The sequence below is a fragment of the Ascidia mentula genome, chromosome 6 (genome assembly GCF_947561715.1).
Source record: "Ascidia mentula chromosome 6, kaAscMent1.1, whole genome shotgun sequence".
Lineage (NCBI taxonomy): Eukaryota > Metazoa > Chordata > Ascidiacea > Phlebobranchia > Ascidiidae > Ascidia > Ascidia mentula.
In genome coordinates this window covers 7,011,346-7,033,525 of record NC_138571.1, presented here as the reverse complement: position 1 = coordinate 7,033,525, position 22,180 = coordinate 7,011,346, and the positions used below count along the sequence as shown (strand labels likewise).

Sequence of the window (22,180 nt, the reverse complement as noted above, 5' to 3'; positions counted from 1 at the left end):
ACATCACAACCGGTCCATTGGTGCCTTTGTTTCCTTTTCACTTTACACAACTACATTACTCTCATGTCCACGCGTGTTTGCTAGTCAAAATTTCGTTATTTCTAAGGGTTTCTATGACCAGGTGGACACTGATCTTGGAGTCAACGTGCAAGTAGCCAAATGGTGGGTATGTTTGAGTCTTTCTAAAAACTGAGTTGTTGTCATCTGCGCTCAATACTTCTGACTCATCGGTGTATTTTAAGGAGAGGGACGATTGTTAATGTGTTGCACCCTGTGACGGGTTTTGGATGGTTGTGAGCAGTGGTGGTGGGTGATGTGGATGCAGTGAACGACGGAGACTATGGCGCACTGCTCGGAAATATGTAGAAACGGTTTGGATTTTGCGACCTTGTTGAAGCATTTCCATTTTGAAGATATCGAAGGTCAATTAAAGAAACTTGCCACAACTCATCTGGTATAACCGTGAAGTATTTTCCAACCATTACGATGATGTCGCCTATAAGAACACAAGAGTGAAACCACAGGCACCTCTATCAAACAGCTTCCAAAACGCACACCTTTAATGCACCGAAAAATAAATCCCGCATTGTTTCTTGATGGAGCTCTCCTGACGTTTTGGTACAAAAACTTTTTTTTTCGTTTTGTCTTTGTGTGGACAAACACAGGGTCGATTTCCTCACGTATTGATGACACCTTACACGCCTTGGTGCTCTTGAGCGGAGAGGATAAAAACAAAACCGCCTTCGATACTCACAATGGTTTGTACGAGTTTAAGCGTTAATCGTTTGGCTTATTGACTTTAGCATGTGTCACCTTTCAACGTTTAAAAAATGTTGTTTTAAAGACCCGTAATAATATTTACCTGTGCTCAATTGACGATATTTTGTGTTGTGCTGCTGTAATAAAAGTCCACAATGTCAATTTGGGTAAAGTTTTAAGCGTTCTGTGCTAAAACTGAAACCATCTGAGTGTCGACTGTATCGTGATAAAGTACCGTTTCTTGGTTATTTGGTTAGCGATCGTAGTGTTTGTCTCAACCCTAAAATGTGAGCTCTGTATTACGTAAGGTTGTTCCCCGATCTGTTTGGGATAATAAAAGTTTTCTTGGCTTAGTTACGTATTATCGTCGTTTCATTCAAAACCTTGCACAAATCGCTGGTCCTTTTTGCAAGTTGTCAAAGAAGAAAAATGGTAATTTCCAGTAGACTGGCATTCACCAGCAGAATCTAAAAGTCATGACTGCACCTGTTTTCTCGAGGATGGGAAATTCACTTTGGACTGTCACTCAAGTGACAGCGCTATTGCGTCTGTTTACTCTCACATGCAGAATGGGGTCGAGTGGGTCACATGCAAATGGGATGTAACTAATACTAACCTCCAGGCGGCATGATAAATTGCCCTATCTTGAGCGTTTCTGTTGTGTAATTATATCGTTTTGTGTCCTACAGTTGACCTAACAAAGGGCGTTTTAGATTCACCATGTAATCAACATGTGTTGCAATGTGACTTGCGCCTGTGGAATTACTGCGCGCCTCGGTAAGAGTTAATTGCGTTCCTGGCGTTATTTGCCTGTTTGCTTTGGCTATAAAACCTGCGCACCGTTTTCTACAAATACATTTCAACTGTTTGTGACTCAAGAAAACAACAGTTTCGAAATTTAAACGATTGGAAGCCTACCGACGATTTGTACGTAACCAAATATGAAAAATTCTTAGACTAAAAAGCCTACTTATCAGGCGATTGTCATCCGCACTCATCCGCACCATGTTTGCCATACGCACTACAAATTTTCATATCCGCACCAGTGCGGATGGTCCCACAGGTTGAAAAGCACTGCCTTAAACTCACTGATCTAAATCATAAACTAGTAATACGTCTATGATAAAAAGAAACGACTGAGCAAAATAGTCGAAACCCAAATTTTTTGAGTATCGTATTTAATATAACGTACGTTTTTCATTCATTGGCTAGGTACCAGCAGGCAGCTGTAACTTCCATTTAAATATTGTTATTTACTTTAGCTTGCCACAGATAACTGACAGCTCTCGTCCATTGGACACAAAAATATTTGCAATCTTTATTTTATGAAGTTGGCACAAAAGCCATGGCCATTGCCCTTTGTGAAATTAGGTCATCTTTAGTCTCGCTGCCAGATATCTTATTTGGAATTCCTGTAATGCATTTTTGTTTAATAAACATATTGCGTCCATTATTACTAATTGAAATAATAGAGAAATAAACTTGTAGGTAATTTTACGGTGTGTAATTTGCGGTATTTCGCCGTTTATTTATTTGTGACGTCAGTATACATATAATATAACCTTTAAAATATGTTCAAAAGACAAATCGCACGTAAACACATTTGTATTGGCTTTCCCAGAAACAGAATTATTTGTGTAACATGAGAGAGCATTCTGTTTAAACCATTAGAGCTTGCTTTTGACAGAGACACCCTGCAGAAGCACTTTTGGAAAGTAGAGTTATGTGTCAAATTGAATTACGATTCTAAGGCGCTGTACAAGTCGATGCGGGTTTGTTTCCTTTTTTCTTCATGAATTTTGTGGTACATTTGTAAACTGTCGCCATTTTCATTCATTAGTGAATTTAGTGCTGAGCTATTCAATTTATCTCCTGCCTTAAAAGCTAAAAAGTGGCAACATACAATAGTAGTATAATTCTGTGATAAGTTTATTCCTTTTTTGACTTGTCAGCCTTTGATAACTTGGATCTTTTGTAAAAATTCTGATTTATGGCAGCTAACCTTTAACGATGGCCGGGAAAATCAGCGCCTTTAGAAAGATTACAAAGTTTCTGCTGTTTATGTTGTTGTTGGAGACCAGTAAGGGAAACAGGGAAAGTAAATGTTCAAGTTATACCATAAACCACATCTACGGATCTGATGGACCAGCAAGTTACCACAACGTAACGACTACTGAAGCAAACACAAGGGGCACACAAGGCCGCACAGGCAGGCCAGGCAAAGCTGGACCTATTGGACCACCTGGACCAACTGGACCACAAGGTCCCCCTGGGATAGGAAACAAGGTTGGCGGATGATGTACATAGATATTACTGCTACCAGACATAATGTAATGTATATTGGTGCTTTTATGGCAATAAGTGGACAATGCTGTGTTTAAATTGTGTAATATTTGTTAGCCATTTGTCGCACCTGATAAAGCGAGAAGTGTCTCGCCAAAGCTAGTTCCATTAAAGTTGTTGTTGTGCAATCAGTTTGTCAAAAAACGTGCACCACCAACTGTAGAAGTATATTCATTAGAACAGCTTGTCTCCAGAAAGTTACGCCGCCTTGCTAACGGCCCCAGGCAATATTAATTGTGTGCAGTACAAACTAATCGAACACAAACATTGGTGGGCCGTTGAAATCATTACCCTAAACTGAAATTATTCTGATCATTTCTAACACGATTCAGTCGCGAGTCAATATTTGCATAGGGTGACCCAGGAGCAGCAGGTGCAGACTGCGACTTGGCGGAAATGCAAAAACTCCGAGATGAATTGAAAGTTCTCAGACGATTTTCCGGTAATTCTTGTTTTGATAGAGATGAAGCTTTGGAGCGAATGTTTTTTTTCTTGTCCTGAACTTTTTTGCATTTGTTTTTTTCTGCAGGCGTCAAGAACAAGTGGACCAATACACTTTCCGGCTGTCGTTGTTACTTCAACCACAGCCGAAATGATTGCGCGTGTTGTAATTGGGATATAGGCGGTTGTCAGTGCGACGTAAGGCATCCTCACAAATGTGTGCGTTGTGGATATGGGGGATTCTGCTCAATTGGTAAATTCAAACTACACTTTTTAGTATTTGTTACACGGTGGGCAAACGATATTGTACGGTCATTGACGCTACCAGGCATGTTTTATTGCTGAATACTGCTATTCTGGCAAATTTTATTGTATCCATGTTTCGGCTGTTATGCAGCAGTCTTCATCAGGAGGTATGAAATGCGCATCAAGCAATGTGTGGACAATGTGGACAATATTGTGGCATATAAACAAAGAAAAAACGCTACAATAGAAAAGAAGAAGTGAAAAAACGAGAAACGTCGACACGATAAAATTTTCCAGAAAAGCAGTATTCAGCGACATTATACGGTTTAGATGTTCCACGTGCGTGTTACGACATAAGTCCGGATTATTCTGGAACATATCTCATTTCACCTGATCCAGATCGTGTTCAACCTTTCTATGTACATTGTGATTTTAGCGGTGAAACAGGTAAGAACTATGTTTGTTTTTACTATTTTTTGAAAAAAACAAAACAAACACTTTGTTTGAAACATTTTCTATCGGCTTTGCTGTCGTGGGTTTTAGGGCAGTGCAACAACAGGGGATTCTGTCCCCTTAAGAGATCCAGTTTTATTGGAACCCACTCTTTATCGTGATATTTATGAACATAGAAAGATCATAATGGTGGCAGTTGACTGTTGTTACGCCAAAAATTCCCAAGAATAGGAAAGGTTGCAAATTGAGTTACTTTTTTCGTTGTAAAGATGATAAATCCAAAGTAAAATGCTATATCGACCTCACGTTTTAATCTGGACGCGTTTTTTCAACGCTAAAGGCAAAATTATTGAAAAAGCAATTTCATGCTGGGATCCATTTGTTGGACTTGATGAGGGTTACAAGAAGTCAGTCCTACCGTCATTGCAGATAAAATGTTAGCTACATAGGGGTCAGCAAATACTTATAAATAATATTCCAGATGACACGAGACCCAAATAAAGGCATAACACATATGCAGTTTTGCTGTAGTCACCTGTGCCTGAAGCACATTCAACATTTAACTGTGAAGTAATAATTGACAAACAGCAAAATCAATGTGTATCCACAATAAACTTCGTGCAAACGATCGTAGGAAAACAAAGGGACTCTCTTGCATACTGGCAATCAGTATTTACTTTTAATTGCAAGAATATTTGGCAAAGTGCGTAATCATTTTGTGTTTTCACATTTAAAACATTTTAATACAACTTTTACGAGGTTTTAGTCCTACAAGTAAAAACAGCACCTTGTTTTCAGCCGTTACCTCAATCCGCCATGACACTCTATCCGAAGGAAGAGTTTCCTGCGAGCAAATCCAGTGCCACAAACGTCCGGTAAAATACAACGTTAACATGGATCAGATTGTATCTCTAACCCGTGCTTCCAACAATTGCCGCCAGTTTATCAAAGTAAGGCATGTTTCTCATTTTTTGTTACAAAAGGCACACGTGGCCTTCGATTCCTCAGACGTTTCGATGTTACGTTTTCTAGTATCGCTGCCTCGCTAGCGTTTTGCTTGCGAACCAACATGGCGCTTGGGTGTCACGTGACGGCGAAACGATGAGATATTGGGGTGGGGCGACGTCTAGAAGAGACAACTACTGTGCATGTGGTGAAACAGGTACTCCATATTTTTTTGTGGGTGAAGCGGACACAAATAGCACCGACAATCTATATATTTTTTGACCACACCGGGGTTTCAACCCAGAATATCCTGGTATATGGGTCGCTTGACCAATGCAGCAAATTACCCGCCCTGATAATCTTTATATTTCTATGACAAAGTAAAATATAAAAGTAACGACGTCGTGCGTATAGGCGTTGTAATAGTTTCTTATTCAATTCAATTCAGTTTATTTTCATCATTACCCGGTAACAAAAAAACACTCCACAGATAGACACAATATTATTCAGACACAAAAACGTCACAGTCTATATTGTGTAGTCGCTTCATATTTAAAAGGTTTACACAAACACGGCATTGGTCAAAGCAATTGACAATTTTTATAAGATCCTAAGGCACCCGAAACGGTTTTACAGGATTTTAGGATTTTTAGAGTTGGGTCCACTCACAGCTTTCTTTATATTCACATTAATCAGATGTAATATAGCATGCAAAGGCTTACAATTGGCTCACATATTGTCAAAATAGTGAAATATAAATGAACATTACAATTGCAATTTAAACGCGAATGAAGAGTCCCGATATTTAGCCTAAAAACTTTTAAAATCACGGTGCAATTATTATTTAAATTTATACTTCCGTCACTTAATGCAGAGGTCCGCAACTTTTTTGCACAACGGACTTGTTTAAGACAGGCAATTTTTGTACGAAGGTATGTAGCGGATAACTGATAATGAACAACATTATTAGAAATGTCGAAAGAACGAACCTTACGAACCTAATTTAACACAACGCTTTATCAAGGGCAACCTTGGCATAAGCTGTTGTTTGCGGCTGAATTAATTAAGTGTACAAAGTGTCTTTGTTGCCGTGGGCATTGGTGTTTATGGCCAAAAACTTGTTGCCTCTGTTGGGACCGGTTGCAAATAACTACGCAACGGTTGGAGACCCTATGACTAAATGCATACATTTTAAGATGTTATTTGTACGATTTCTATTTCCACTATTCAAATAAGAAGTTACGATAATTTTGTATTCGCTTCATCAAACATCCAAAAAATTGATAAAAATCGTTTATTAAACATCTTACTACACTATTGCAGGAACTTGTGATAAGTCAGGCACTCTGTGCAATTGTGACAAAAATTCTGCACCGGAAACTTTTGATGAGGGATTCCTTACTGATAAAACCAAGTTACCGGTGACCAAACTTATGTTTGGGGATGCCGGTGAAACTGGGGAAGCGGGCTGGTTTACTCTCGGATCCCTGGAATGCATGGGTTCTGCATAGTTTTGCATCAAAAACCGAGAAATAATGGTTAACTTTGGTCGTCATTCGTCCTTTGTTTTAATTTTATTTTCAGTTGGTTTACTCTGAAAACACAATCAAAATATATTCACACAGATTGAAGGAGTAGAATTGATTGTTTTTAAGGGTGATAGTGACAGAAGGACAATGGAAGCCTTTTTTATCAGTCAGCACCAGATATGCGAGAAATTGTAATAGTTACGACAAAACGTGGTTTTGCTAACAGTCATCTAGGTCTGTGTTTCCCAACCGGTGGTATGCGTCCCACCAGTGGTACGCGACGGAATTCCAGGTGGGACGCGAGTACTTTTCCGTAATTTGCTGATATAGTTCAAATTTAGGAAATCATTTTAAAAAATTAAAAACAGATCAAAATGTTTGTTACTTTATCCCATATAGGTTACTTTGTAACACTCAACTAGGTGGTACGCGTCGAAATTATTTTACCCGCAAGTGGTACGTAACCACGAAAAGGTTGGGAATCACTGATCTAGGTAAATAAAATAAAAAAGGTTTACGACAACAAAACAAAAATATGCCAGGAGCGAATATCCTTAAATCATGTAATCAAGGGTAATCGACAATTTCTAACTGTGCAACTTGCATGAGAGGCAATTAATAATAATGAAGGAGACATAATTAGCCAAGAAACCAAAATGCCAAATCAAAACAAGAAGCATTCCAGACACGCGAGCACCTCCATGTTGTAGCAGGTTCAGTCCGTTTTTTTTGTCAGATAATTTGTAGTGCTCACAAAGTATTGCTTACTTTGTCCGCAAGGTATCGTGTCGCTTGCCGTATATTCTTCAGCTTGGTCTGGTACAAAAGCTACTACGTATTGATGAAAGAGAAGCGGTGTACCAAAAGAGGTCGCCACACCAGCGCCGAAAAATTTTGGTACGTCTCTTAACAACACTGTAAAGCGCCGCGACGTCTAAAAGTGAAAATTTCTGCTGGTGTTTTCAACTTAACGTGACGAATCCACAGATTTCGCTAATTGTATATATCCTGGTGTGCGACAAATTTTGTAAACATGTCATAATACTTGGTCGGATGAACGGCAGACGTGGTTCCAGCTATAATGGGAATGAATTTCAAGCTCATGCAAGCCAAATATAAAATCATAGAGTGGGAGTCGGCTTGGTTTTCCTGATAATGAATTCAAGTGAGCAAAGGCCTGCTTAAAATCGATCGCCTGGCGTAAGTAAAAATTACAGATTGAATTAAACAGCGTTCGTTGTTGCATTTATGTTATTCGATTTAAAAAATCAAACAGACATCTGATCGAAAATTGAATGGGACTTCGTGGTACCGGTCACGTTGCGTTGGGAAAACACAGAAAGGTTGGGAAACGTCAGTCTGTCTGATAACCAAGGGTGCGAACAGACCACAAGGATTGCAACGTTGCGTATTCTTTATCACCATCCCGATATGATAGCGATAGTGCGACCCACGAACAGCACTTTATTCTTTTAAATTCTTAAAAAAGCACTGCACTGGCAGACACTTGTCTTTCTTTTCATTGAATACGTCCGTAATATTTGTTACCTTAGTTCCGGATAATTAGGTTTATTGGCACGTAAATAACGAAATATTGCGATGTGTAATGTACAATATTCCTATTGCTTTATAAGACCTGTGAACACGACCGTGAATATTTCAAAATGAGCCTCTAACGAAATGGTGTCATCATTTTGATCATTCAAGGATAGTGCTTTTTTCAGGTTTTCTGCCAATATTTCTGCTGGATCTACATTTTTGACATCAAGATCAGTTAAAATGCCTCTTGCGGTTTGTAGCTCACTTTTTCTTTTATTCATGTAATCGGGGTAAGAGCCCAAAGATCGCACAAAACCCTTTGCATCAGAAATGGTCCAATCTCTCCAAATTTGCGTTACAGAAGATCTGTGCTTGCTCGCAGCAGAAATTTTCTTGTATATGCCCGAATATTGGCTTTCCACTTCTTCGGTTTCGGTGACGTATTGGCCGATCAAGCCCTCTATGACTTTTGTTGGGAACATTTCTTTCAGATCGATCATTGAATTCGGGGTCGTATTTGGTAACAATGCAATTTTGGGTGCTGTGTACCCCAGCAGTACGAGTATACCACTTTGCTTCAAAACTCGAGACGCTTCGGCCAAAAACGCCTTTAAATCAAACCATTGTGCAGCTGTGGCAGACAGTAGCAAATCAACGCTATTGTCTTCTACATGAATTTCTTCAGCTTTTCCGACCTCGTATGTAACATGTTCATACTTGTTTTGTTTTCTTGCATGTTTAATTTGCTGCTCGCTGACGTCACTAGCAATAACTTTTTCAAAATAAGGAGCAAAACCTCTGGTTGCTTGCCCGTTTCCACAACCAACATCAACCATAACTTGAAATTTCGGTTTATGTCCAGATTGCTTTTCAACTTGTTGTATCACATAATTAACAACTTCTTCCTCGTACTGAGGTCTATATCTATTATAGTCAGCTGTTAGGTCTTCACCCGTAAAGAGATAACTTGCCATTTTAGTTGCAACAACTAAACAAATGTAAGAAAATAGTACGAATTGCATTAAATCTTAATATCAAAACATGTTCAAAGTTATGAGATGAATCACTCAATTAGTGGTTCCTGAAACCAAGTCCTATTTTTTCTTTAGATAAGGAGAAGGCGCCTTTGTTTGCAGATATCGAATAGTTTCAAACATAGGAGAATCCACAGATTACGTTACCTTAAAGGTCAGGACAGGGTTTTGCATCACACAAAAAATTGTCATTGTGACGTCACGAATCAAATGCTTATTTGTCCCTAAATAGCGGAAGACCAGAGGGTATAGGAGAAACGACATAACTGTGAGTGGACAAAACGACAATGCTAAACTAACGGTTTGTCTCTGTCGTGTTTTCAAAAGTTCATGTATCACGTTAGCGATCATAAATGCTGTAACAACAAGAACACCCTGTCCCAGTAACTGTTTTATTATTACACAACTAAATAAGACATAATAGGTCGAACAGCGGCCATCTGTCTTCAGCTTAAATTAACATCAAAATCCGTTTATTGCACTTGTTCACGTTTTGTCCCCTGTTTAATGCAATATTATGCTTAAACCAGTTTTACAATGTTTTCCATTCCTATGCATAAGGTTTGCTGCCAGCACTCGCGCACGACTGAAGCGCCTTCTTTGACGCCACGCAACAATATCTCGCTTTCGCAAACGTGCGACTTTGATCAGCTGTATCTCAGAAACCAGTCGTCGTATCAAGCTACTTTATTCGCCAAAAATGTTCTAAAGTTATGAACATATCTTAGTTTGATTATTAACATGTTTTATTTTTACGTGTCATATGCACTTTAACATACGCCACATATGTTTCCAACACAATAAAGAATGGACCCTGGAGGGGAAAAGATACTTGTATTTAAAACAAAAGTATGTGGGCTTGTATGAAGTGCAAACAATAATATGCGCATGAAGACTATGAAACGAATTTTTCGCAGAGAGACAAAAGGCGATAGTCTTACATAAATCGTTTAAAACGTTTACGATGCAATCAATTCAACAAGTTAATTGTCTGACCTAATTTTACGAAAAAAATCTATCCCGTAAAATTAGTAATCGTGAAACAATAGAAGGAACAAGTGACCTTGTAAATACAACCTATTGTTCTTTCAGATCCGCGCTTGCGCCACACGACAATGACACACGTTGTCTAGCCACCCGCATCACGTGTTTCAGATACGCTTTGTGTGTGTATTCGTGCAATAAACAAACTTGATAAATCAATTCATGGTAACATGTACGTCAGTGTTTCCCAACCGATAGTATGCGTACCACTAGTGGTAGGCGACGGCATTCCAGGTGGAACGCGAGCACCTTTCCGTAATTTGCGAATATAGTTCGAATTTAAAAAACCGTAAGTGATCCCGAAATGTTAGTTGCTTCATCCCCTAGGTTAATTAGTAACATCCAACTAGGTGGTACGCGTTGAAATTGTTTTACCTCCAAGCGTTACGCAACCACAAAAAGGTTGGGAATTACTGACATACGTTCTACAATGCTACCTCTCTTACGCGCCGCGACGTCCAAAAATTAAAAATTTCTGCTGGTGTTTTCAACTTAACATGACGAATCCGCAGATATCGCTAATTGCATTTAACCTGGTGTGCGTCAAATTTTGGAAAACATGTCATAATAATTGGTCGGATGACCGGCAGACGTGGTTTCAGCTGAAATAGGTATGGATTTCAAGCCCATGCTCATGTGACGTCGAGTTTGTGATTTGTCTCACACATATAATCACCGTTTGTTTTTAGGTGCTACCTTCAAATATGTTGGTCTGTTAAAAGCTGATATCCCAAAAGATCTGGCAAACTTAGCTGATGTTTCGGACAATTTTAATGTCATCAACCCCACGTGAACCTCTCAATTCAAAAACCCGACAGCATTAAGGTGCAGTTTACTTCCAATCTTCCGACATTTGTTTGAAAGTGAGAAATGAATTTTGAAAGCGGATGCTCCGGTCAATGTGACGAAGAAATAATCTGTAACCTCGTATTAATAATAGTAATTGCTAAACGCTGAGTTTTTGAAATATTTTTCGGCTGAACCTTAATTTTTCATCCTTCCCGATCGATCCAGTTTACCTATGAGATGTGTGGAACAAGAAAAGCTCATTGATATTCAGGCTAACGATACTTTAAAGGCAATACAATAAATGTTTTCCATTATTTGTTATACTTCGCTTATACCTCAGGGGTTACTGCAGTCACCACGAGGTTTTTCGGCAATCCAAATATAAAATCATAGAGTGGAAGTCTTTTCCTAAATATGAAATCAATTGCAATGAGTAAAAGATCTGCTTAAATCGATCGGCTGGCGTGAGTAAAAATACAGATCGCACTTTGAATTAAACAGCGTTCGTTGTTGCATTTATGTTATTCGATTCAGAAAATCAAGCAGACATCTGATCGAAATTTGAATGGGACTTGGTGGTACCGGTGACGTTGCGTTACCTCCAAGTGATACGTAACCGTCACAGAAAGGTTGGAAAACGTCGGTCTGGCTGATAACCAAGGGTGCGAAAGGACTACAAGGATTGCACCGTTGCGTATTCTTTATCACCATTCCGCTATGATAGCGATAGTGCGACCGACGAACAGCACTTTATTCTTTAAAAAAAACAGTGCACTGGCAGACACTTGTCTTTCTTTTCATTGAATATGTCCGTAATATTTGTTAACTTAGTTCCGGATAATTAGGTTTATTGACACGCAAATAACGAAATATTGCGATGTACTGTACAATATTGCTATTGCTTTATAAGACCTGTGAACACGACCGTGAATATTTCAAAATGAGCCTCTAACGAAATGGGGTCATCATTTTGATCATTCAAGGATAGTGCTTTTTTCAGGTTTTCTGCCAATATTTCTGCTGGATCTATATTTTTGACATCAAGATCAGTTAAAATGCCTCTTGCGGTTTGTACCTCACTTTTCCTTTTATTCATGTAATCGGGGTAAGAGCCCAAAGATCGCACAAAACCCTTGGCATCAGAAATGGTCCAGTCTCTCCAAATTTGCGTTACAGAATATCTGTGCTTGCTCGCAGCAGAAATTTTCTTGTATATGCCCGAATATTGGCTTTCCACTTCTTCGGTTTCGGTGACGTATTGGCCGATCAAGCCCTCTAAGACTTTTGTTGGGAACATTTCTTTCAGATCGATCATTGAATTCGGGGTCGTATTTGGTAATAATGCAATTTTGGGTGCTGTGTATCCCAGCAGTACGAGTATACCACTTTGCTTCAAAACTCGAGACGCTTCGGCCAAAAACGCCTTTAAATCAAACCATTGTGCAGCTGTGGCAGACAGTAGCAAATCAACGCTATTGTCTTCTACATGAATTTCTTCAGCTTTTCCGACCTTGTATGTAACATGTTCATACTTGTTTTGTTTCCTTGCATGTTTAATTTGCTGTTCGCTGATGTCACTAGCAATAACTTTTTCAAAATAAGGAGCAAAACCTCTGGTTGCTTGCCCGTTTCCACAACCAACATCAACCATAACTTGAAATTTTGGTTTATGTCCAGATTGCTTTTCAACTTGTTGTATCACATAATTAACAACTTCTTCCTCGTACTGAGGTCTATATCTATTATAGTCAGCTGTTACGTCTTCACCCGTAAACAGATAACTTGCCATTTTGCAACAACTAAACAAATGTAAGAAAATAGTACGAATTGCATGAAATATTAATATCAAAACAGTTTTACTCTTGCTTTTCATAGTCTACAGTATAACTTTCTGTGCCTCTTTTGTTAGTAAAAATAAACCCGCTTCATAACCTTTGGAATTAACACAAAACATATAGCTATCTAAAAAAATAACAAACTATAACCTATAAACAAATTCCTAACTTTCTTCGCAACATTTTTTTGGTGCAAGGGGATGTCGTTAAAACCGTTTGTATTATAATCAACATATGTTCAAAGTTATGAGATGAGTCACTCAATTAGTGGTTCCTGAAACCCAGGCCTATTTTTTCTTCTTTAAAGTGCATATGACACGGCCAAGACAACTTTGCGTGAAACTAAAGGTACATCTACAACAAACATATATCTAAAGTTTTACGGTTCTACGTCAACTAAAAAATGTAGAAAACTGCACGAAAAGTAACGGCGACCAAAAATCGTTAACCTTTTGCGCTGAGGAGAAAAGGACATCACATAAGGCGCTTGCGTCGAAAAAATGCATTGTTCAGATAGGAGAAGGCGCCTTTGTTTGCAGATATCGAATAGTTTCAAACATAGGAGAATCCACAGATTACGTTACCGTAAAGGTCAGGACAGGGTTTTGCATCACACAAAAAATTGTCATTGTGACGTCACGAATCAAATGCTTATTTGTCCCTAAATAGCGGAAGACCAGAGGGTATAGCAGAAACGACATAACTGTGAGTGGACAAAACTACAATGCTAAACTAACGGTTTTTCTCTGTCGTGTTTTCAAAAGTTCATGTATCACGTTAGCGATCATAAATGCTGTAACAACAAGAACACCCTGTCCCAGTAACTGTTTTATTATTACACAACTAAATAAGACATAATAGGTCGAACAGCGGCCATTTGTCTTCAGCTTAAATTAACATCAAAATCCGTTTATTGCACTTGTTCACTTTTTGTCCCCTGTTTAATGCAATATTATGCTTAAACCAGTTTTACAATGTTTTCCATTCCTATGCATAAGGCTTGCTGCCAGCACTCGCGCACGACTGAAGCGCCTTCTATGACGCCACGCAACAATATCTCGCTTTCGCACGATTTCGTTCGCAGCGGCAAACGTGCGACTATGATCAGCTGTATCTCAGAAACCAGTCGTCGTATCAAGCTACTTTTTTCGCCAAAAATGTTCTAAAGTTATGAACATCTCTTAGTTTGATTATTAACATGTTTTATTTTTACGTGTCATATGCACTTTAACATACGCCACATTTGTTTCCAACACAATAAAGAATGGACCCTGGAGGGGAAAAGATACTTGTATTTAAAACAAAAGTATGTGGGCTTGTATGAAGTGCAAACAATAATATGCGCATGAAGACTATGAAACGAATTTTTCGCAGAGAGATAAAAGGCGACAGTCTTGCATAAATCGTTTAAAACGTTCACGATGCAATCAATTCAACAAGTTAATTGCCTGACCTAATTTTACGAAAAAAAATCAATCCCGTAAAATTAGTAATCGTGAAACAATAGTAGGAACAAGTGACCTTGTTAATACGACCTATTGTTCTTTCAGATCCGCGCTTGCGCCACACGACAATGACACACGTTGTCTAGTCACCCGTATCACGTGTTTCAGATACGCTTTGTGTGTGTATTCTTACAATAAACAAACCTGGTAAATCAATTGATGATAACATATACGTCAATGTTTCCCAACCGGTGGTATGCGTACCACTAGTGTAATGTACAATATTGCTATTGCTTTATAAGACCTGTGAACACGACCGTGAATACTTCAAAATGAGCCTCTAACGAAATGGTGTCATCATTTTGATCATGCAAGGATAGTGCTTTTTTCAGGTTTTCTGCCAATATTTCTGCTGGATCTATATTTTTGACATCAAGATCAGTTAAAATGCCTGTTGCGGTTTGTACCTCACTTTTTCTTCTAATCATATAATCGGGGTAAGTTCCCAAAGAGCGCACAAAACCCTTGGCATCAGAAATGGTCCAGTCTCTCCAAATTTGCGTTACAGAATATCTGTGCTTGCTCGTAGCAGAAATTTTCTTGTATATGCCCGAATATTGGCTTTCCACTTCTTCGTTTTCGGTGACGTATTGGCCGATCAAGCCCTCTATGACTTTTGTTGGGAACATTTCTTTCAGATCGACCATTGAATTCGGGGTCGTATTTGGTAACAATGCAATTTTGGGTGCTGTGTATCCCAGCAGTACGAGTATACCACTTTGCTTCAAAACTCGAGACGCTTCGGCCAAAAACGCCTTTAAATCAAACCATTGTGCAGCTGTGGCAGACAGTAGCAAATCAACGCTATTGTCTTCTACATGAATTTCTTCAGCTTTTCCGACCTCGTATGTAACATGTTCATACTTGTTTTGTTTTCTTGCATGTTTAATTTGCTGCTCGCTGACGTCACTAGCAATAACTTTTTCAAAATAAGGAGCAAAACCTCTGGTTGCTTGCCCGTTTCCACAACCAACATCAACCATAACTTGAAATTTTGGTTTATGTCCAGATTGCTTTTCAACTTGTTGTATCACATAATTAACAACTTCTTCCTCGTACTGAGGTCTATATCTATTATAGTCGGCTGTTAGGTCTTCACCCGTAAAGAGATAACTTGCCATTTTTGCAACAACTAAACAACTGTAAGAAAATAGTACGAATTGCATGAAATATTAATATCAAAACAGTTTTACTCTTGCTTTTCATAGTCTACAGTATAACTTTCTGTGCCTCTTTTGTTAGTAAAAATAAACCTGCTGCATAACTTATGGACTTAACACAAAACATATAGCTATCTAAAAAAGTTGTCTATGGTGCCACCCACGTGCTTTTTTTTCTGCCGCTAGAGCATGCATGCATCTGTCCGTACTCATGCGTAACTGAAGTAGTTCGTTGATTGTTTTTTCTCGTTATTTACCATTTATGTTTTCTACAACGTCTTTATATTTCCTTATTGCAAATTTTCCTTATTTTCATTGTTCTCTTTTGCAGAATTTTCGTGTTCATCTTTATGTTTTCGTTTTCATTTTTCATCTTGTGTTGTTAAGTAATTAGACCAAGGGTGACGCTTGGCACCGAAAACCTGAAGGTTAATCCAGCGTCCCCCTGCCCACACTCTCGCATTCCCCATCTTTTTATTGCTAAAATGCTTTGGGAAAAAAATAAACCAAATGAAAAAATGAAATGAAATTGATGGTAACATGTAGGCCTACGTCAGTGTTTCCCAACCGGTAGTATGCGTACCACCAGTGGTAGGCGACGGCATTCCAGGTGGTACGCGAGCACCTTTCCGTAATTTTCGAATGTAGTTCGAATTTAAAAAACCGTAAGTGATCCCGAAATGTTAGTTACTTCATCCCCTAGGTTACTTAGTAACATTCAACTAGGTGGTACGCGTTGAAATTGTTTTACCTCCAAGCGGTACGCAACCACAAAAAGGTTGAGAGTTGCTGACATACGTTCTACAATGCAAGGCAGAAAGATTATAACCGTAAAATCACATAAAGCCGATCTCCGGTATGAGTTAGTGGTTGCGTTTATTTGCAAGTTTATATGTTACATTTTTACTGCATTGGTAACCTTTACGCAAACAGATCCATGTTCACTTCGAACAAAGAATTGCATCAGCATTTTTTTCAGCTGCAGGCTGGCCTGCCCCCTGAGTCAGCCAATAGACGCGAGCGAAGGCACTTCTTTTCGTCACGCAAAACCAGAACGAACCGGTTTTACGCTGATTCATTGAACTGACTGAGAGAGAGAAGTGGTGGCTGTCTACTAGAGGAGACTTACAATGGGTTACTTTTGAACATTGCAACAATGGTTTGAAACAGTTTTTATCGCATAAATGTCTTAAAACTTGGCTATTTCCGCATATAATGGTAGCTTCTCTGTGTCATGGTGCGTAATTACAACGTTTCAAATAAGATCAGATACGAATTGTGAAGACAAATTCGTATTTTTTTCTACCCATTGTGCAGTCAAGAAGTTACCAGTTTGGTCACGTGATCGTGTATGGTGCTTGACGCGCAAACTCGGCTGAAACTAATTCATCCCTGTTGTGTTCTGTTTGAAATCAAACACGGTAAACAAGCGTCGTTGTTACTTGTAAGTCGTGTTATTAGTGTTAGGTTGTGCAGGTAATGTTTGCATAAGCAGCCAGTCGACGCCTAATCTATTTCAGTTTTGGTCAACGCCGGCACTTTGTTCAGCATGAGGAGTTGTTTTTGGTTGAGCGGTTCAGGCGCGTTAAGTTGCCTTTGTTATGCACAGGGGCATGCTTTGCTGGGGGCGTATACAATCCACCGTTTTTGGTTGGCCAATGGCTTATTAGCACAAAGTATTGGTATTGTTACCAGGCGTATAAAAGGACCTGCAGACCTTGAGACAGCAGGCTAACCATGAGTAAGGTTTTTGTCATAATGAAAAACTAACTTTTCAGACAACAGCACAAATTACAATAATTTAGAGAATTTAGACCCTACAACTGAATAACAACCCTCTTTGGTGTGTGGCCCAGAAGTTTCAATTTCATCATTCAGCAAAGATCGAATGAAGAATCAAGTGGATTGTTTTAAATCGTCATGATGAACTTTTTTACAACAATATCAGAGGTCCTTGTGGGCACATCATTGAAAGACAATTCTCTGCCACTTTTGCTTTCGGTCAAGGGAGTCACCTGGCTTGGACACAGAATTCTTTCTGTTACGTAGCCTGTTTGTCAACAATATCAGGCCATCAATAAACTGTTTCACTGTTGTGTTTGTTTTTATTTATTTGTTTGACATTTTCCAATTCAAAGAACATTGGATTATCAAAAATGGATCTAACTAGTGTAAGTATATGTTGTAAAAACATTACTTGGACTTTTACAAAGTTTTATTACTTTGATTGTTTCTTTAGAACCCACTTGTAAAGTCTTTCCTTGCGGGAAGTTTCTCTGGAACTTGCTCAATTATTTTGTTCCAACCATTTGATCTGGTAAAAACCAGAATACAAGTTGCAACAAGTCCCGCTTTGGCCGGGCTTGCATCAAATAGGTAATAAACAGTAAATTAAACATGTGTCTCAAAACCAGCATTTGCAAAATTGTATTTGATTTGTAGTGCCCTTCAATCCACTATGTGGAATGTTGGAAGGACAGTTGTGCAAAACGACTCTGTCAGAGGCCTGTGGAAAGGCTTTGTGCCCGTAAGCCTAATTTAAAAGAAATTCCATTGTAAGGATGTGGTTTTTTAATTGATTATTTTTTAGTCCTTCTTACGATGTGTGCCAGGTGTAGGCATGTATTTCTCATCGTTACACTGGCTCAAGCAGCAGTTTCTTAAGTGAGTTTCAAATAATTTTGTGTTGGTTTTTGGATGAATTGCCGAGGTTTTAAAACAACTTATTTATTGTAGTAATGAGAAACCAACAAGTAAACAATCACTGATGCTTGGTGCTTCAGCAAGAACTGTCACAACTGTTTGCATGTTGCCAATGACAGTGATTAAAACTCGCTTTGAGGTAAATGTCATAAATTATTTATCCCTGCCATCGTTTTACAACTGTGTTGCAATTATTATTTATATTTACAGAGTGGAAGATTTGGTTACAAATCTGTCCATGAGGCAATGTTCAAAATATACACCAATGAAGGTGCTGCTGGACTTTACCGTGGCATTTTTGCCACGCTTTTAAGAGATGCCCCATTTTCAGGCATTTATCTCATGTTTTACAACAGCATGAAAACCACGTTTCCATATGAAGGTTTGTTTGTAAACTATTGGTTTATATGTTATTGAGTTCGGTTATAATTATCAGCAATGCCACTGTGAGTAATGATGGCCCAGGTTTAAAGAAACTCTATTTAGTGTGTGTTTCACTTTGCACTAATATTCGACTTATATTGAAGGTCTTGTATTTAATGGACCAATGAACTGTATTTGCTTTCAGGAAATATGACCACATTTGGGTGTGGTGTTGTGGCTGGTGTTGCAGCATCCTGCATCACCCAACCTGCAGATGTCATAAAGACACACAAGCAACTGCACAAATCATCAGAAGGAGTGAGAGACATCGCTCGCTCAATTTACATGGTATAAGATATGTTAAACATATTTAGTCGACCAAGCATTAACTTGCAAATGTTTTGTTGAACAGAAGAGTGGCGTGAAAGGATATTTCAGTGGCCTTGTACCCAGGGTTACACGTAGAACGCTAATGGCTGCAATGGCATGGACAGTCTATGAGCAGGTATTGTTGTTTTATAGTTAATATAAGCATCCAATAACATTAAATGTAACTTTATTCTTTCTGAAAATCTTTGCATTGTTCTGTCAAGATACTTTTACTGGTTTTAGGTTGGAAAAGTCTTAAAACTTTAGAGGAATGACTTCAACTCCTGAATGAAATAAGTCAACAAAAATATGTACTTTGTCTTTGTTGTTGTTGTTGTATCTGTTTCTTAAATTGCAAAGTACCTTGTTGGGTATTTTTTCCAGCCTATCCCCCAATTTGCCTTTCGTATTTCTTGAAAAAAGTAGTGCGGTGTGTTAAAAAACAAAGATTCCTTTACCTTGGCAACAAGTTAGTAAGGATGTAGTGTCCGATTCCACCAACCTAATTGCAAGTTTTGTGTATATCATGATTTTTTTGTACAGCACCGTCGTAAGATTTCTTCATAACTGGGATTTGATCGATCGCTAGTCATCTCCTTTAACTTCTGGTCGGCGTTATAAAATGTTTATTGTGCCTATCATAGCAGAAATTTATTTTTCTAGAAAAGCTCAAATTGCTAAGCCATTTGTGTTGTTCGCTTTGCGAGGTGCTAGTGGAATTGGTTGTCATGATGTAGTGTAAATTTCTACATTAGGCAAACTTCTAAGCTATAGGCAAACATTATTTCACTGCACTAACTCATCTTATACCAAACATGCTTTTGTAAGTTTGTGTAATGTTTCATGTTGAGACTTACGAATTGTTTTTTGGTAAGCGGTCTGATGTAATTGTGCTATGCAAACTCCTGATTTGGAATTAAATCCACGGTGTCACTATTTTATGAAAAATAAAAAGTGACTTTGATTACAAAAAACAGCTCCCCACTTTATAGAAATTGTACCTCAGTTTTTGAAACTAGACGAAAGAAGAATGCTTGCAAGGCGATTCACAGCAATCACTTTTTTGAAATCGTGTGACCAATTAATAGAGGAAGGTGTTTTCCTCTGTTTTATTTGGACAAATTTACACCAAAAAGTCTTGAAATTAAAACCATGTTGTATTGGTCACAAAATATTCGTTTTGTCTTTGGAGTCCTTACTAACGCTCTCTTGTGTGGTGCCTTGCAAAAACGGGTTAGTGGCCTACTGCAGCATGGATGGGGAAGTGTCAACATTAACTAGTCTCAAACCGACCGTTGTTATCATTATCACTTCCTACCGTTTCGTGCCAAGCGTAAGTTATTGTTCCCGGCAAACATCAAAGATGCCCTGTTTATGTTTAAATACGTATAGGAAGCAGTGTTGTGTGCTGCTGGTTAGTGACCGGCGTGAAAAGGAAATCTTGTTACAACAGTTTTGGAGAATAACTCGCAAGTCGCCATCAAATTGCGAAGAGATTGCCACGTATGTTGCGCAATGGAATAAGCAAGCTACATGTAATGGCGACACAATCAATTGCGTCATTGCACTATCGTGACAACGCAGTTATGACCACTGCATGACATAGCTCACGGCGGAACTGGTCATACAACCGAGCTATTATTGTATCAGTTGCCATTGAAGCTCCGTAAATCACATGATTATTCTTTGATGCGATGAACAGTAATTATTCACTAGATTATACTTACCAGCGCAAATACAATATGATGGATACATGGGTAAAATACAGAATGACATTGTGCACATCATATGCGCAGTTTAGCACGACGCGTTTTAGCAGTGTAGACTCTCTACACTATTATGACATTGCATGCTTGTAACGCCGTTAACGAACAAACGACCTTTTGCTTGGCATTTTTATTAGTCTATGCAACGCAATTCCAGTTTATTGTCTTGGACATGAATTCGGATAAAGTTTTCTTGTTACATGGGTCGCGTGACTTGACCAATGTTGCCCATAACCCGCCCAGGAAAATCAATTCCCAATTGTTTTACCACGGCGGGATTCGAACCCAGGACATCCCTCGGCACGAATCCCGATCAGGTTTGCTTCTTGATATCGGGTCGGGCGCTTGACCAAGTCTCACAAGCATAATCTTGATACCACTTGGCAGACAAAGAGAAAAAACAGGCTGACCAAATGATGGCGCAAAAGAGTAATTCATGTGGAGCAAAACATTTTACACATTGACATGAAAACATGCAATTTGAAAGGGAATAATTGGCTTTCTGGTAAATTTCAATTACTTTGCGACTTTACCAAGTTTTTAATAACCTTTCCACGCAATTATTTTAAACCCAAGATTTGATTGTCATGCAGCGACCATCGATAGATTTCAATCATATATTTGGGTTTTAAGTGATTTATTGATGTGCATATGTGAAAACACGTTGAAAATGAAAATGGTGTTGTCCAATCTTGCGAAACCAGATGTATCGTGCATGTTTGAACAATACCGAAATCTAGCTTTGCGCAAAAATAGATGTTTTCGGCAAATTGTTTCGATGTAGAATCTCGCAAGGTTTTGCAGACTTTGGGCAAGTCAACAAAACAAACAAAATAGGCATTTAACTTCAGTAACATTGAACGTAGTCACCCATAAACTACCGTATTTTACGGACCATAAGGCGCAACTTAAATCCTTTTTTTTCCTCATAAATTGATCGTGCGCCTTATAAGCCGGTGCGCCTAATGTATGGATCAAGTGGTGCTTTATTGCCTACACTCAAAACCAGTACCGATACTATTATAAATAAACCACCGTCTTACACAATAAACTACGGTAAAAGCAACTAGCAACTGTGATATTCATACTATTGTGACTTGCTTACATTTATTACGTAACAAGTTTTTGTAATGAGCTTTATACGGTAACCCATACTCCTTAAAATACGTTGCGTTCTATAGCCCGGTGCGCCTTATGTATGAACAAAACACTAATCAAAGCAGTTTATTGACAGTGCGCCTTATAATCGGGTGCGCTTTATGGTCCGTAAAATACGGTAAGTAATATTCTGTTAAACAGCAAGGGTTTTAATTGCATTTCCAGCAAGGCGTTTGAATAACATTCTCTCAGGAAATTT

The 22,180-nt window shown here is 38.6% G+C and overlaps 5 protein-coding genes across 5 annotated transcripts; 2 read left to right on the top strand and 3 right to left on the bottom strand.

Annotated features, from left to right (window-relative positions):
- Positions 1–2,730: 2,730 nt before the first annotated feature.
- LOC145905875 (contactin-associated protein 1-like) lies at positions 2,731–6,817 on the top strand. Its single transcript, XM_082993191.1, has 7 exons — positions 2,731–3,045; positions 3,457–3,544; positions 3,632–3,796; positions 4,120–4,236; positions 5,041–5,192; positions 5,275–5,404; positions 6,511–6,817. Exons 1-7 carry the CDS (start codon positions 2,770–2,772, stop codon positions 6,696–6,698), a joined length of 1,116 nt encoding a protein of 371 aa, XP_082849317.1. The 5' UTR covers positions 2,731–2,769; the 3' UTR covers positions 6,699–6,817.
- A 1,518-nt stretch (positions 6,818–8,335) lies between these two features.
- LOC145907071 (putative methyltransferase DDB_G0268948) lies at positions 8,336–9,229 on the bottom strand. The gene has a single exon (XM_082994507.1). It carries the CDS (start codon positions 9,227–9,229, stop codon positions 8,336–8,338), a length of 894 nt encoding a protein of 297 aa, XP_082850633.1.
- A 2,788-nt stretch (positions 9,230–12,017) lies between these two features.
- On the bottom strand, positions 12,018–12,911 carry LOC145907070 (putative methyltransferase DDB_G0268948). Its single transcript, XM_082994506.1, has one exon. It carries the CDS (start codon positions 12,909–12,911, stop codon positions 12,018–12,020), a length of 894 nt encoding a protein of 297 aa, XP_082850632.1.
- Positions 12,912–14,689: 1,778 nt separating this feature from the next.
- LOC145907069 (putative methyltransferase DDB_G0268948) lies at positions 14,690–15,583 on the bottom strand. The gene has a single exon (XM_082994505.1). It carries the CDS (start codon positions 15,581–15,583, stop codon positions 14,690–14,692), a length of 894 nt encoding a protein of 297 aa, XP_082850631.1.
- A 1,502-nt stretch (positions 15,584–17,085) lies between these two features.
- Positions 17,086–19,447, top strand: LOC145905673 (mitochondrial glycine transporter-like). Its single transcript, XM_082992933.1, has 9 exons — positions 17,086–17,793; positions 17,862–17,998; positions 18,065–18,149; positions 18,213–18,286; positions 18,359–18,464; positions 18,536–18,707; positions 18,894–19,036; positions 19,101–19,193; positions 19,301–19,447. The coding sequence occupies exons 1-9, from the start codon at positions 17,779–17,781 to the stop codon at positions 19,322–19,324; spliced, it is 849 nt and encodes a 282-aa protein (XP_082849059.1). The 5' UTR covers positions 17,086–17,778; the 3' UTR covers positions 19,325–19,447.
- The last annotated feature ends 2,733 nt before the right edge of the window (positions 19,448–22,180 follow it).